Genomic DNA, 15,884 nt, shown 5'->3' with positions numbered 1-15,884 from the left:
ATCCCAAGCAGGCTCCTCATTGTCAGCAAAGAGCCTCAGGTGGGGCTCCAACTCATGAAATCGTGAGATCATGACCTGAGCAGAAACCGAGAGTCAGATACTTAACCGACTGAGCCACCCTGGTGCCCCGGGTTTAAATAGTTCTACGTGACTTCGAATTACTAACTTAACCTCTAACCCTCAGAATCTCCATGAGTAAAACAGAGATTTTAGAGCTGCCTCCTAAGGCTGCTGAAGGTGCTAAGCACACGAAAGCACTCAACACTGCCTAGCACCAAGTCAGCAGGCAACAAAGTTAGCTGCTGCTAAGGGATAAGGAACTTCTTTTTACTCTCAGAGATCGGGTGGCTTTTACTTTTTGTTTCTCTGCAGCACGGGGGTGGGAAATCCAGTGTTACTAGCTCTATTCTGGATGCTAAGACCACCTTCCTCTCCCCATCCAACACCCCCCACCCCCTGGGGGCAGGGCAGATAGAGTGTGCCTCCTGGCAGGAGTGAGTGGGCAATTCTGCCTCATTCTTCCAGGAACCTACTTCCTTCACCACCACCTGCTATCTGCCTGGTCCCCAGAAAACACCCCTAGGCTTTCAGCTGTTTGGCTGCAAATCCCCGGGGAGCGGAGCTCAGGACTCTCAGCTCCCCGATCCCCAGAGCTGTGTGATGAGAGGTGGGGGTGTGAGATGCACAGAGACAGGACCATGGCCCCAGGGCCATTTCTGCTTTTAGAATACTGGTGCATTTTTTATTAAAGAAGAGAATAAAGCATTTGTAAATATATTTCTCTCATGTATACTTCAAAGGTGACGCGCTGGTCGGCCGCTACAGAACTGGGGAGCAAACAGGCAGGAGCCCTTCCCCCACCCTATCCCCTCCACCCTAGATGACAGAGACACATGGAGGGCTGGGAGCTGCCCAGCTCCAAAGGACAAAGGGCTCCAAGATGTGTGAACGGAAGGACCAGCCGACAGCGCTCATCACAGTGCTGCCCAGAGAGCAGGGTGGCGCCTCCAGGGAGGTCGGGCATGCTTGTTACGAAAACCCCTTTACCCCGTAGAAACAGATAAGGCATGAAGGTCCCTGCTGGATTCCCAGCAGAGGCCAGGGCTGCCGCCTTCCGCGGGGCTAGGTAGCTCCTCTATTTTCTAGGATCTCAGGATGGGTAGCAGAAGGAACTGGAAGCCCCGAGGAACTGCTCAGGGCAAGCTGGAGGCCTGGACATCTCTTAGCTGAAGCTGGACTTTCTGAAGCCTTAAAAAGTTTAGCCTGTGACCCAGCTGGGTCCTCAAAAGACCCCCACAAAGGTGAGAGGTTAAGAACAAGCATTTTACAGGAGGGGGGAGACATGGTCTCCACCAGGTCCCATTTCAATACTGTTCAGGACAGGGTGGGAAATCTTGGGGAGTCCCCCGTAAAGGGGGAGCAGGGGCGGATGCTAGGACCACTGGCTGGTGGCACACACCTGGGACATTCTGGGGGCAGCAGTCATGATCTGAGGAGGGGTTGGCCTGTGGGGAGCATGGGAGTGAATGAGACACATCATGGTCCCTGAGATGGGGGCAAGCAGAGGCTAAGCTCGGCAGGTCAGAGGTGGTGTGCAGAGATGGGGGCTCCCCACCACCCAGACTCCTGGAAGGCTTAACGGCTGGAAGGCATTTCCAGGGCTGGAGCCCCAGGAGGCTGGCTGTGAGGGAAGCAGGTGCACTGTTCATGTATGGCTGCCGAGGGGCTCTCTGTTCCCCTCCTCTGATTGGCTACAGATCTGCAGTGGGCTGAGGGTCTCTGGGGAGAAGCCCGCCTCACCAGGGCTGGAGTTGGGGGCACTCGGGGCCTGGCCGAGGCTCTGCATGGCAGGGGCCGTCTCTGACCTAGTCAGGACTCTGGGGGATGGGGCAGCTGGTGCTAAGGGGATGACAGCGTGTCACAGCTGGGGAGAAGCAGTGGGTGGTCCAGGAGACCCCTGGAACCAGCAACAGCTGGCTCTGGGATCCTCCTTCAAGTGTTTCCAGTTGTGGGAAGGGGTCAGGGAGACCTTGCATTGCAAATCTCTAAAAAAAAAAAAAAAAAAAAAAAAAAGAAAGAAAGAAAAAAAAGAAAAAGCCAAATAGTCCAGAATGGCTTTCAGAAGCCTGGCCATGAATCTGAAAGCAAGGCTCAGGGTCAGGAAGCCAAGGGCTGGGGAGCTGGGAATCCCCGGGGGAATGGGGATGTTTGGCTTTGAAACTCTTAGCTGCGTCTTTGGGCTGACGCAGGATGGTGGAGGGTTCTGGGCGATCCGGGAGGTGTTGGACACCTCCCAAGTCAGCAGAGAACAGACTGGGTCCCCCCCACCTCCCCACGCTCCCTGGGCCAGGCAGCAGCCTCCACTGGGCTATATTGCTGCTAAAGGGCTCCCTCACTCACCAGAGGCTGCATGGCCCAGGCATGAGAGGCCCTGTGACCTGACCCTGGGGGGAGGCTGCAGGCCGGGAAAGGGTCACTTGCTGCTGTGCGTCTTCACTTTGGTGGCATTGATGTCGGCCTTGGTCTTCTGGATTCTGGAGAAGATCTCTTTGAAGAGCGCCTTGTACTCGGGCTGGCTCTGCTCCAGCCGCTTGTCCACAGCCTCCACGTGCTGGCTCAGGCTCTTCTCGCCCACCCTGGCCTCCCCCTGGCCCTCCTCGCCCCCGCGAAGGTCTCTCCACGAGCTGTCGCGGGAGATGGGCCGCGAGGTCTGCACGCCAGCATGCCGCACCCCGGCGCCGTGCTGCCGGCACTTGCTCAGCAGCTCCTCGTACTTCTCGAGCAGCGCGTGGTACTGCTCGTCCACTTCCCGCAGGATGGACATGCCCCTCTTGCGCACGCTGTTGGCGTGCAGCGTCAGGTTGCCCGCGTGCCGGCTGGCTGGGTCTTTGGCCACGATGGCGTTGAGCGCCGTGTCGCTGCAGCTCTTGCGGACGGCATGGCCCGGGGAGGCGGCCGGAGAGGAGACGCCGTCCTGGGCGGCCGAGTCGTCCCCGCTGCCGGGCTGGGGGTCATCGGCCTCCGGGGCCTGGGTGAGGGGCGCGAGCAGGGCCTCGGCCAGGTGGTCCTCCCGGCCCAGCAGGTAGGTCTTCGCCTGCTTCATCTGCTGCAGCTCCAGCAGCTCGGCCTCCAGCTCCTGCACGCGGAGGCGGCAGCCCTCCATCTCGCACAGCTGCCGCTCCAGCTCCGCGTACTCCTGCAGCACCGCCGCGTACTCGCGCTCCGCCCGCTCCTTGCGCTGCCGCTCCTGGCCCACCTGGGAACGCAGCACACCTACCAACGTCTGCAGCCGCTCGTTCTCCTGCTCCAAGGGCCGCGGGCCCAGCTCCAACGAGGAACTGTGCAGGCGGAAGGCATCCTCGCACCTGACGGGGAGCAGGCCGGCAGACATCTGGTCAAGGCCAAGGTCCCGGGTCCAGCTCCCCCACGCTTAACACATCTCCCGGCCAACGGGCAAGATCGTCTGTTTGCTCCTCTGGAGCCACCCTCCGCCCTTTCTCTCCCTGCTCTCTGCCCTGGGCGGCTGACCACGGTGACCTGCGTCAGCCAGGTTTCTGCTCTCTCCTGAGCTCCACCAACGGGAGCCACCGGCAGCAGGTCCGAGCGTGGGAGCAGAGGGAGGTCAGGGAAGGTCTTCCCCAGATTCCTTCCCCGGTTAGTGCTGGCCAGGCGGCACCTGCTTGCCTTCCAGTAACCTCCTTCCCCTGGCCCCTTCAGGCCTAGGGCGGACAGCGGCCCCTCCCTGTTGCAAGCCTGGCGTGCTGCAGTGTCCCTGTGGTCTCCCCACACCTTGTCCACACCCCTTCATCCATCACCCCTCAGTTACTCCGTGCAAGGTGCTGTCTCCTGCCAGGACCTTTACTGAAACACCCACTAAACACACAATAGGTATTTTTATCTTAAGAGGTCATCCTGTTAAGGTTTACTGAGAACTGAGAGGTGTAGTGGGTTAACTCCTCCTAAGTTAGAATTCTGGCTTAGTAAAGAGGCGACCTTGGATAAGCTCACATAACCTCTGGGCTTCCGTTTCCTCATCTGAGTAGTGGGGATGATAAAACATACCTCGCGGGACTGCCACGGGAATGAAAGCACTGCGAGTGGTGGGCACACGGCCAAGGCTCACTAAATGCCAGCTGCTGCCTGTTGTTGGCAACAGGATCAGTCCCTCCAACAGCCTGACGATGCACCAACTCTCATTCCCACCTGCCGCCTGGTGCCCACCCTCTCCTTCCTCCGGGACTCGGGGATGCCGTGCAGGGTCCGGACTGCCCCCCACCCCGCGGCACCCTAGCCTACCGGGGACTGGTGCACAGCTCCTTGAGACAGGGGAAGGTGTGGATGGTGCGCCTGCGTTCCCGCTTCTCCCGGCGCACTCGCAGCTGCTCCAGGCCCCGCAGCTGCTCCACCTGGGCCTGCAGTTCCTCCACCTGGGCCTGCAGGCGCTCGATGGTCTCCGTCAGCCTGGGGGTGGGGTGGGGGACATACATGGGAGGGTCTTTAAGGGGACAGGGCCAGCCCTCCTCGCCGCAGCCCTGGAGGGACTGGGGATGGAGGTGGGGACAGATGGGCAACCTTGGGCCCCCGCTTCCTGGTGCTGAGGTCAGAGGGAACTCCCTGTGTGCCCGAGGACCCGCCCGGCCCCTCCAGGGCTGAGCTGACCATCCTCCCTGTGCCACCTCAGTTCCTCCTACACCCTTCGAGCACTTATCACCCTGCACGGCAGTAAAATATTTACATGCCTGCCTTCCCGCCCAGGCTGTGAGCTCCCAAGGGGAGGGAATGTCTCTCTGTATCCCCATCACTGTATCCGCAGTGCCTGAACAGAGCCTGGTATATAGCTGGTGCTTCAAGAAGGGCTGTGGCCTGAACGTGAAATCCACCACAATTGACAAGGGCGATCTCACCACCATCCCGGGGTCCCAGGCCCGGGTTTCTGGGAGAAGGAGCATGAGTCACACCCACCAGACCATATGTCCACCGGCAACCCAACCTGACCTCCCCCTCGCTCGCCCCCCAGCCCGCCACCCGGCCCTCACCCATGGATCTTCTGCTGGGCAGCCTTACTCTCCAGCACCAGCTTCTGGTTGGTCAGCTCCAGGTCGCGGGCTGTCAGGTCCAGCTGTTCGTACACTTTGGCATGCTGCTCATTCATGTGCCGCAGCGTGTCCAGCTGCTTGGTTAGGTACTGGAGGGGAGAAGGTTGACAGGGCTGGGGACAGTGTGTTCACGTGGGCCATTCTCCTACTTCTAGGAACACGTTTGCCTGGAGGTATTGGTCTGCAGCAGGGGGGCGGGTAATGATGGTGGAGCAACGGCTGCCTGGGATAGTTGTACAGGTTGTGAACCGGCACGAGGCTGTAGGGCCAAGGCTGCGTCTGCTAAGAGGGCACCTTTCCCTAAGTTATACAAGGGCACCACAGGCCAAGGGGTCCACAATGGTGGGGGGGGGGAGCAGGTGCAGGGCCTCCGTGGCCCCTCACCTCGATCTCCTGCACTTGCTCCTCATTGGTGGCATACATCTGCTGCAGAGACTCCTCCAGCTCCTTGTTCCTCTCCAGCAGGGTCTTCCCCAGCTCTGCGGCCAAGTGCAAGTCTAGTGGAGAGGGGGCAGAGGGTGGGAGAAACATGAGCAGCTGAATGGGCTCAGAGGACTCCCGGGAACGTTCCAAGCATTCACTCTGTGCCTTCGGGACTCCAAGACAACCGGGACACGAGCTGGCCTCAGGGAGCCCGCAGGTCTGGGAGTGGATGAAAGCCGGGAGCGAAGACTTTACACTGACCGTCGCTTCTGCCTGCAGTGTCCTCTCCCCAGACATTCCCAAGCCTCATCCCTCCTCACCTTCCAATCTGTGCTTAAATGTCACCTTCTCCAGGAGCCCTTCCCTGACTGCTGACTCAAAACCACACCCTCCCCCGCCTCATACTCCCTCTCTGTTTAATTTTTCTCCTTCGCGAGTATCACCATCTAACTTACCAATTTGCTCATTTATTGTGTTCATTCCCCGCCCCCCACCCCCAACTAATTGTAAGCTCAGAGGGCAGAGATTTTGCCCATTTTGTTCGCTGATATCCCAGGCCCTGCAACAGCAGGAGCATAATAAATATTTTCTGAAAGAATGAGAGGAATGTGCTAAGAGAATCGACAGACGTGGGGCCAAGTGCCCTGGGATGATAGGTAAGGGAGAGCTCACTCTTCCTGGGATCAGTGGGAGGCTCAGGCAATGGGCAGCGTTGGGTTTGGAAGGGTGACTAGGAGCTCGCCGAGAGGCGAAGGAAACAGAGAGACTTTCTGGGTATTAGAATCGGATGAGGGGCGCCTGGCTGGCTCAGTCAGTACAGTGTGTCACTCTTGATCTCGGAGCTGTGAGTTCAAGCCTCAGGTTGGGTGTAGGGATTACTTAAAAATTAAAAAAAATCTTAAAAAAAAAAAAAGAATAAGCTATGACTTTATAAAAAAAAAAAATTGCATGAGGCTTCAGAGCTCTTTGGCCCAACCTCCTTATTTCATGGAGGCCAGGCTGGAGAAGGAGACAGAAGAATGACCCATCCAAGGTTATGGCCACACTGGAGGCAGAATTCAGGTCTCCCGGCCCTGGCCTAGTGACATGCACCCATCTCAGAAACCTCCTTTCTCTGGGCAGCAAAACCATCATCCTCTTCCCCCACCCCCCACCCCCCCCAGCAGCCCTGATTCTTGTACCCTAGTACTGGAAACTGCTCTCCCCTCCCCCAGCCAAAGGTGCATGAACACTGTCAGAGAGGCAGTCAGGGAGGGGGTCTAGCCTGTTTCTGGGGGGCTGTGTGGTGTGTGGGGGGGAGGATTAAAAGGAAGTGGCAGGTGCTGGTATCCCTAAAAATTCTCTTTAGTGGGTCTGGAGTTGTGTGAGGGCCCCTAGACATTTGGAGTAGATATTCCTCTGTATATATGCCTCATTCTTCTTAGAAACAAGGGAAATAACATACTTACTATCATAAAGGAAAAATTTATTATTTCTTTTATTTATATACATTAAAAATTGTTTTAATGTTTATTTATATTTGAGAGAGAAAGAGATAGTGCTTGAGTGGGGAGGGGCAGAGAGAGACGGAGACAGAATCTGAAGGAGGCTCTAGGTTCTGAGCTGTCAGCACAGAGCCTCACGTGGGGCTTGAATTCATGAACTGTGAGATCGTGACCTGAGCCAAGGTCACTGACTGAGCCATCCAGGTGCCCCTATATATATATATTATATATACACACACACACATATATATTTTAATGTTTACTTACTTGGAGAGCGGGAGAGAGTGCGGTGCGCGAATGGGGGTAGGGGCAGAGATAGAGGGAGATAGAATCCGAAGCAGACTCTGCATAGTCAGCACAGAGCCTGATGCAGGGCTCAAACTTGCAAACCCCGAAATCATGACCTGAGCCAAAATCTGATGCTTCACTGACTAAGCCACCAAGGCACCCTGAGGGAGAGAAAATCTTAAGCAGACTCCATGCTCAGAGTGGAGCCCGATGGGGGGCTCAGTCCCACAACCCTGGGATCATGACCTGAGCCCAAATCAAGAATCAGATGCTTACCAGACTGAGTCACCCAGGCACCCCAAGTTGCTGTGCACTTTAAATGAGTGAATTAGCTGGTGTGTGAATTACATCTAAAAAAAGCTGTTAAAAACAAAAACAAAAACAAAAAAACCACAAAAAACAAAACAAAACACTTTAGACAGTTTAATCCAGAGACAGAGACTGATGTTAGGGAGCAAGGCCCTTAAAGAGGTTGGTGATAGGCTCTTATTGGGTTTACAAGGCTCTTTTATTTTTAATTTTTTTTTTAACGTTTATTTATTTTTGAGACAGAGAGAGACAGAGCATGAATGGGGGAGGGTCAGAGAGAAGGAGACACAGAATCTGAAACAGGCTCCATCCAGGCTGTCAGCACAGAGCCCAGAGCCCGATGCGAGGCTCGAACTCACAGACTGAGAGATCATGACCTGAGCCAAAGTGGGCCGCTTAACTGACTGAGCCACCCAGGCGTCCCAGGCTCTTTTCTTTTTAAAATCACTTTAAGGTTTGTGTTAAGTGTACTTGATGTGAAAAATCAAGCAGCACAGAAAGGTTAAAAATGGTGACCAAAAATTACTTGGAAATGTACTTCACATATTCTTAGATCTATAACTGGGAAGTCCATAAACAAATGGATGTGGCCTCAAATGGTTATGACAGAATGGTTATTTGTAAGTAATAGAAGTTACAGTCTGTGTGTGTGGCATGAGAGGAGAGGGGAGGAAGCAGGTAGATGAAAATGCCCCATTTAGAGAAAGATGCTGTCCAACATGCTGGTCACCATTCTTATAAACAGCTCTCTGGGCTTAAAGCAGCTAGAGGTACAATTTTGTATGAACAGGATGTTTTTTGTACCTGCTATTTTCACTTAACAATTTGGCATAGGGGTGCCTGGGTGCCTCAGTTGGTTAAGCGGCCGACTTCGGCTCAAGTCACGATCTCGTGGTTTGTGGGTTCGAGCCCTGCATCGGACTCTGTGCTGACAGCTCAGAGCCTGGAGCCTGTTTCAGATTCTGTGTCTCTCTCTCTCTCTCTGACCCTCCCCCATTCATGCTCTGTCTCTCTCTGTCTCAAAAATAAATAAATGTTAAAAAAAAAATTAAAAAAAACAATTTGGCATAAAGAGTTGTGTCCACGTATATCTACACGGCCACTTTTAGTGGATGTGAATATTCTATTGTATACAAGTCCCCAATAGCCACCCCTAAATATTATTGTTGGAATTTTATGTATTTCCATTTCCCCCCTCTATTGAAAATGAAACTATACAAAAATTCACAGTACAAAAATCTTTGTGCAAATCACTGCCTATATCCCGAAGCTACTTTCCCAGAAACAGAATTACCAGGACAAAGGGTAGGCCTACTTGATTCATTCTGCCAAAACGCTGTCAAGAAAACTTGAGTCTTTTTCCCATCAAGAGGTCGTTTCTTGAAACATCCCTCAATCTAGGCTGATGGTATAAATCCAGATCAAGATGTACAAGGGCAACTCTTCTGGGGCCGATGTGATGTGGTCCAGGGATTCAGGTCTTTAATGCTTTCCCTGTTCAGACAGTGATCGTTCAAGAATCCCCAGAGGACAGAGGGTCCCATAGCCCCTCCTAGCGAGTTTCATAAATATGGTTGTTTCAGCTGAGCCCCTTGCTTGGCACCAGACAGGTCTGGGGAGGGGGTTTTCTTCTCAGAAGAGCCCCAGACAGCAGTGGCTCACAGTGGGCATTTTTAGAGCAGGACCTCAGGCTTTTTGCCAGCCAAAGCTGGGCGTAGGACTGATAACACCTTATGAAAGCGAGGGGCCTGGCTAGCCATGGGGCCTGGATAAAAGGCCAGGCTGCCTGTCAGGAACAAGCCTGGAGTCTGCTCCCACACATAAAGGTAAGGTTTTGAAACAGCCAGAGTGGAGTCTCTAGGCCGGGCCGAAGCCAGGAACGCGGGGCCCTGTGCCCGGATGTCATCCGGAGGAGTTTCCCAGACAAGTGCAAAGCTGCTATCCTGGAGCAAGACTGCAAAAACTTAGCCCAGGAAAACACAAGCTGCTCTCCTAAACAGCTACCTCAGCCATTAAGAAAAAGAATCATATAGGGGGCGCCTGGGTGGCTCAGGTCACGACCTTGCAGTTCATGGGTTCGAGCCCTGTGTCAGGCTCTCTGCTGACAGCTCAGAGCCAGCAGTCTGCTTCCGATTCGATGTCTCCCTCTCTCTTTTTCTCTCTGCCTCTCCCGCCCTCACTCTCTCTCTCAAAAATAAATGAACATTAAAAAAGAAAAAAGAAAAAAGAAAAACGATCATGTAGAGCTCAGAAGAAGCTTCAGCTTTGAGCAATTAACATCTGATGACGATGGCAAGAAAAACCAGGTGCCTGATACAGACCAGTAGGGGAATGGGCCACTTGCAGTATGAACTTATTCACTATGAGTTGGGCAGAAGTCTACAAAGTGTGAAGGCCTCTGGACCCGTCCATCCACAAAGTGTGAAGTCTGCCATTTAACGTCGTACAACTGCAGCCCTATGTTATGTCGAGGGCTCAGTGGAAATTCGGGAGCCCAGCAAGACTACCGCTAGCTGGCGATGAGGGAGCCATAGCGCCTTCCTACTCTCTGTAATGCGATGGTGAATGTTTGGCTCACCCCCAAACAGCATCAGATAACTCAGGTATAAATGAAAAGCAACAGAAGGCCACGTTCACCAGTGTTTTCTCCCTCGGGAACTGTCAGGGGGGTCTGTGAAGAGGCCACTGCTACTGATGCCGGCCCCTGTGTTGGCATTGGGGGCACGGGCTCCACGGCTGATCTGCTCGGCGTTCCCGCAGCTTAACCTAGAGTCCGAGACTTCAGGCTCTGAAGCTGAGTGAGGAAAGGTCAAGAAAAACTGCATTTTATGCTTTTCCTTCCAGGTGAGCATGTGAGCTGGGCGTGCGTATTCTTGCCGCTGGCCGGCTGGGCCAGCTGCAAGTCACGCTATAAACCAGCGACATAGAAGCTTGCGCTGCAAAGGCTCCGCATGTAACCAGGCCGCCCAATGACTCAGGGGTGGGGAGGAAGGGAGCACAATAGAAGCTGTCTGGGGTGGGAGAAAAATCTCAGAGAGTGTCTCGGGGAAACTGGATCACAGTGCAAGCTAAGCTGGTCAAAGCTGCCAGGAGGGATCACAGGAGAGGTCTAGAAGGTGCAGAGCAGGGGACTGGCTGGAGCCAAGCGCTGGGGAAGGTACACCAGCTAGCAGAGGCCTGGCGGTGTCTCCGGACTCCGGGCGGAGTGCGGTTCCCCCTGGACCAGGGGTGGGGGAGGCCTGGGGGTGGGAGAATGGGAGAGCTGGCTAAGGAGGAAGTAGAAATCAGAGTAATAAACAATCTGTCATGGCCAGATTAATGGTCACACTGGACCAAGCTGGGGAAGTTACCGAGTCTGAATGGGCGTCTCCCCTTGACCCTGGGCCCTGGAGTTTTCTGGGGTCTCCTGTGGTGGGCTTCGGTAGTGTTGCCCTCTGAGTGCCTGCTGACGTGTCCCCCATGAGCCGCAGAGGCCTGAGAGGGAGTGGCCGGCAGCCAAGGGGATGTCTCTGAAAAGAAACCCTGAAATCCCACTGTCCCCACCGGTTGGGGTTGGGGTGTGGCCCCATAGACTCTGGAGCAGAGAGGTGGGAAAGGGACAGGGGACAGGCACAGGGAGGAAGGAACAAAGATAAAGGCGGTGAGAGGAGAAGATCTATCACCTGGCAGGGCTGCGGGGTTCCTGCTTACAACCTCCAGGGCATGAATGTCGGGAACTCTGGGTCCACACAGTTGGGGTCCGGTCACCTCTCTCTCCTTGTCATGTCAGAGCTCTTGCCCAAGGCTGAGACTCAAGGTCAGGCACCCAGGGCTTCACATCTGTGACTCAGCAGCCATCTCTCGGCATGGAAAGAGGTACCAAAGGCCCACCATGCCTGGTCCAAGGTCGAGGAGGGAGGCGGGCAGAGAGGGAGAGAGCCAGTGTGCTTAACAATCAATGGCTTTTTCTATTTTTACAGGTGCTTGTGTCAGTGGGCAGAAGGAACATGGTGAGGATCTAGGACCTTGCTTGTCCCAACTGCCTCCCTCCACTGGGACAGAACGGAATCAAAGTCAAACAGCAGGCCAAGCTTCCAGAGTATAAAATTGAGGTCTGCCCCCAGGGCAGGGGGGAAACAAACACAGAGGAGAGACCCAGCTGGCTGAACAAACCACTTCTGAGCCACTCAGAGGCAACCAGGGAGCAGCTGGGCAGGAGAGAATTTGGGGGTTGGATACAGGGAAGGGGGATGTTACAGGCACCTGATCCCCAGTGTAGCTGGCCTTCGGCCGACGCTTCGCCCCACCATCCAGCTCTCTGTGCCGGGCTCTAGGAGGTGGTGCTGCACTGGCTGGGCCTGAGGCTTCCTCTGAACCCACCCCTGGCACTCTAGAAGCTCCTACTTTCTAGTCACACGTGGTCTTTTCATGTTGCTCTGTGCCTTCGTACGCCATCCACTCTGCCTACAACGCCCAGGCAGCCCTTATTCAACCCTCCAGCTCAGAGGGCCTTTTGCATCAACCTTTATGAGTCTTACACCAGAAGGCCCTCTGTCTCTGCTCTCACTGCCTTCTGCCCTCACCCAGGGCGAGCAGACATTTGTGTTTTTTGGCTCAAGAAGTCCAATTTCTTCTGACACTGCCTCATTTCTGGTTTCCCTCCTTGTTCCTGGACCCTGGCTACAGGGACCCTGGCTACTGGGGCTACAAAGCAAGGCCAGCTGCTGCAGACCAGCATGGCCATCCCCTACCCTAGCCCCAGAGCATGGCAGCCTGGCCCCGCTCGAGTCTCGACACCTCTCGCTCTCCAGAAGCAGTGTATCTCCCACCCCTACTCCCTGGCTCCTTTCTCCCACATCTGGGCCGGGCACAATGCCAGAGACTTCGTTAGGGGTGCGGGAATGAAATGAGACAGCAACAATATCAGCATCAGCCTCCCAGGAAGCCATCTTCCCAGGAGCTCAGCTTCCAATCTTTCCATCTAGGCCTGCCTCTTCCATGAAGCCCTCTTACCGTATCCTAACACCCACACTTAGTTACAGGCCCACCTCTACCTGCCAGGGTGCACCCAGGAGGCCAGGGCTGGGACTGTTCCCAGCTCCCAGGACGGTGTCTGACACTTAAATGTCAGCCTGATGGGTGTGTGTGGGATGCAAAATTTGGGGGGTAATGCCCAGGATGGGGGACCGGGCTGTCACAGCCAGCATTGGACATCATACTCCAGGCAGGGAGGCTGAGGTTAGACTCTAGGGTGAAGAATATGGCAGAGTTCAGCCCAGCACCCCCAGTCCCACGCTGGTCCCCCAGAGACCGATTAACCCACCACACTCCTGAGTACAAGGACAGTCTCATCTACCAGCAAATCTGGCCACGTGGGGATGCGGGTCAGGGCCAGGAATCAAAGGCTCCAGGATCTGGTCAGATGCCTCACATGAGGGCAAAGCTAGGCATCTGGGGTCCCATGGATAGGCCACTCAGAGCATGGGGTGTTAGTAGACACTGAACCAGAGTTGTGTCCACACACCCGCCTGGCTTGCTGGGTGACAGTGGTCACTTCTCCTGGACACGTTTCCTTGCCCCTCCAGCTCTAACCATCCAAGAATGAGGCACTTTGGGGGAAGAGAGGGTGGATTTGACTGTATTCCAGCAGACCTTGGCCCTGACCCTCTTAGGCCTCCTCCTCCTTCCTGTCCTACAGCTCCACCCCCTGCTCAGAGTGATGTCACGTTGGCCACCTCATCACCAGATTCTAACCCCCTTCCAGCCACCCTCTCTACGCTCAGATGGGAGTGGGGGAGGTGGCTCCCCATTTACTCAGGCTGTAGTCTGGTGCATTGTTCAGAATGCCCAAACCCGGTTCCCTCCAACCATGAATCATTTGGGAAAAGGCGGGGAGGAAAAGGCCCTGGGGACCCCCTTCCCCTCGAGCCGTTTGGAGACTCCAAGTTTTTGCTGCTTCTTGGCCATCAGGGTCCCCAAACCCCTATACCATCCCTGGGTAGAGGGTAAAGAAGTTGGGGAAACTTTCTGGGAGCCTTAGAGCTCAGGAATCCTGGCAGGGGAGGGTGCCACCGGATTTGGAATGGGATAACTTTCCTCCAAACACACACACACACACACACACACACACACACACACACACACACACACACCATTCCTCTCAGCAAAACATAGCCAAGGAGCCACCTCCAGGCCTTCACAGACTTCTAGCCAGTACTCAGGCCCCCAATAATAGTAGGGGCGCCTGGGCAGTTCCTGCCTCTAAGATGAGGTGGGTGCTCTGGGGGAAGTATGCCCCTGTCGTTCGGGGAAAGAGAATGGCCGCTCCCCCCACTTTTGTGTGTCTCCGCCGGTCCCGCCCGGGTCTTCTCGGGCAGCGCTCCCTGTCTCCACGTCCCCATTCTCCAGACGCATCACCCTCGGAGTCCGGCGCTCCGGGTCCAGCCCAGCCCTCCCCGGGGTGATACTGCTCAACAATGGAGAAGCGGACAGGGGTCTCGGGGCGCACCCCGCTTTCCCGCCGCACCCACGCCGCCGTGCTCACCCTGTTCCAGGTCCTGCTGGTCGTACCAGGGCTCCTCTTCCTCTGTGAAGTCCTCCATCACGGCGGCTCTCCGCATGGCCCCGCGGGCGGCGGGCGGCAGGCGGGCGCTGCGGCGGCGCGGCTCAGGGCCGGGGCGCGGGGCCCGGGACAATGCGGTGGAGGCGGGCCGGGCCTCCCGCGTCGCGGACTCGGGCTGCAGTGCCCCCGCCCGCGCCGCGCCCCCTCGCCATCGGCCGCAGACCGGGCGCCCACGCGGGGCTGGCGCGCCGCCGCGGTCCGGCCCGGCCGGGGTCCTGCGGAGCCGGGGGCACCCGGCGGCGGCGGCACAAAGGGTGGAGGGGCGGAGACGGCGGGCCGGAAGGCGGCAAGGAGGGCCGGGGTCAGCCGGCACGTCTGGGGCACTAGGAGTACGCGGGGGCCACGGCGGGCGCCCCCCGCCCGGCTTCGGCCCGCGCTGCCCCCGGCCCGCCCGGCGACACCGGGAGCCGCCGCTGCATCTTGGCGGGGTCCGCCCCGCGCTTCCCTAGCCGCCCGCTCCGCGGGGTGGGGCCGGCCGCCTCTGACCAATCGGGAAACGTATGCAAAGATGGAGGCGGGGCCGAGGGCGGGATCTCCTTGGTGTCTCGGTGGGCCAGTTGCTGATTGAACCTCGCCCTCCCTCTACATCCAACTCCTCCAACTATGGCTCAGTGTCTGAAATGATTTTATTTTGTTTACCTGCTGTTGTCTCTCTCTCTCCCTCCAGATCTCCTGAAAGCACAGTTCTTGCCTCTCCTGTTCACAGCTGGCTCTTCAGTGCCTAGAACAGGCTGGCCCACTGGTAGCTTCCATGGACACCCTTTGAATGAATGAATGTTAATTTACAATCACCTTTAAGAAGTTGAGTGTTTGAATATTTGTGGCCGGAAACTTCAGGCCGGGAGTGGCGAAGTTTTGGGGTGTGTTACCTGCATTCTGGACCTTTCCCTTTAAGGTCCTGTTTCCCTCCCCTTCCCTCTCCTTCCGTATTGTATACCCAGTTATACCAGTTAAAGCCATACATGATTTCACCTTCTAAGCATCCTTTCCTTTAAGGGGTCTCAAGCATTCATGTAACTGATTTTTATTGGACCCATCATGTGCTGGTACTGTTGTGGCATCCTGAGTATATCCAACTCATACGTGTCAAATATATCCAACAAAGGACTTGTATCCAGAATACAGAAAAAAATATCTGTAAATCCACAGGAAAGACAGTCCAGTAGAAAAGTGGGTAAAAGACTTGACCAGGCACTTCACAAATGACCAAATGACCCAACAAACATGTGACAGGGTGTTCAACTTCTTTAGAAGGATCCACACTTGTAGGGGAAGAGAAAGGAAATGGGGTTTGCAGAGGTAGGAGTTGGGTTGAGAGGTGGCCTTGATAAAAGCCTTTCCCAACTCTGCACAGCTCTGGAATCTGAATCCAGAGAGATCCTTCAAAGCTATTCCAGTGGCAATGAGGAGAGGGCCTTTATATCCCTCAACCCGCCCCCCCCCCCCCCCCCCCGTCTTGTACATATCAACAAGTCATTGAATGGATGCAGGCGGTGAATGGGAAGCAGTGCGGATCTGGGCAAAGGAGCTCTTTCAGCTCCTCTTTTCTTAGAGAGGGCTGACAGCTGAGGACTGTCAGCCAGCAGGCTTTCCAGCAGTTGGGAAAACATATCCTTCAGTCCTGAAAGGGAATCTGGGAGATGAATCACAGCATTCATCATATATGCATATCCTGTAATCTAG

General features: G+C 55.5%; 1 protein-coding gene across 1 annotated transcript; it reads right to left on the bottom strand.

The window, feature by feature from the left end:
* Positions 1 to 713: 713 nt before the first annotated feature.
* CDR2L (cerebellar degeneration related protein 2 like) lies at positions 714 to 14,616 on the bottom strand. Its single transcript, XM_027052188.2, has 5 exons — positions 14,124 to 14,616; positions 5,481 to 5,593; positions 5,037 to 5,185; positions 4,297 to 4,461; positions 714 to 3,365 (listed from the first exon to the last, which is right to left on the bottom strand). Exons 1-5 carry the CDS (start codon positions 14,197 to 14,199, stop codon positions 2,474 to 2,476), a joined length of 1,395 nt encoding a protein of 464 aa, XP_026907989.1. The 5' UTR covers positions 14,200 to 14,616; the 3' UTR covers positions 714 to 2,473.
* Positions 14,617 to 15,884: the final 1,268 nt, after the last annotated feature.

This window comes from Acinonyx jubatus, chromosome E1 (assembly GCF_027475565.1).
Source record: "Acinonyx jubatus isolate Ajub_Pintada_27869175 chromosome E1, VMU_Ajub_asm_v1.0, whole genome shotgun sequence".
Taxonomy (NCBI): domain Eukaryota; kingdom Metazoa; phylum Chordata; class Mammalia; order Carnivora; family Felidae; genus Acinonyx; species Acinonyx jubatus.
The sequence above is the reverse complement of the archived record's forward strand: the minus strand, read 5'-3'. Positions and strand labels throughout refer to the sequence as shown.

Excerpts from the sequence above, each read along its gene's own strand:
- CDR2L (XM_027052188.2), bottom strand. The coding sequence starts at position 14,199 with ATGCGGAGAGCCGCCGTGATGGAGGACTTCACAGAGGAAGAGGAGCCC. Across the intron at positions 5,186-5,480 it reads AGCAAGTGCAGGAGATCGAG|TACCTAACCAAGCAGCTGGA; the intron begins GTGAGGGGCCAC and ends TCTCCCCTCCAG. Across the intron at positions 4,462-5,036 it reads GCCCAGCAGAAGATCCATGG|GCTGACGGAGACCATCGAGC; the intron begins GTGAGGGCCGGG and ends CCCCACCCCCAG.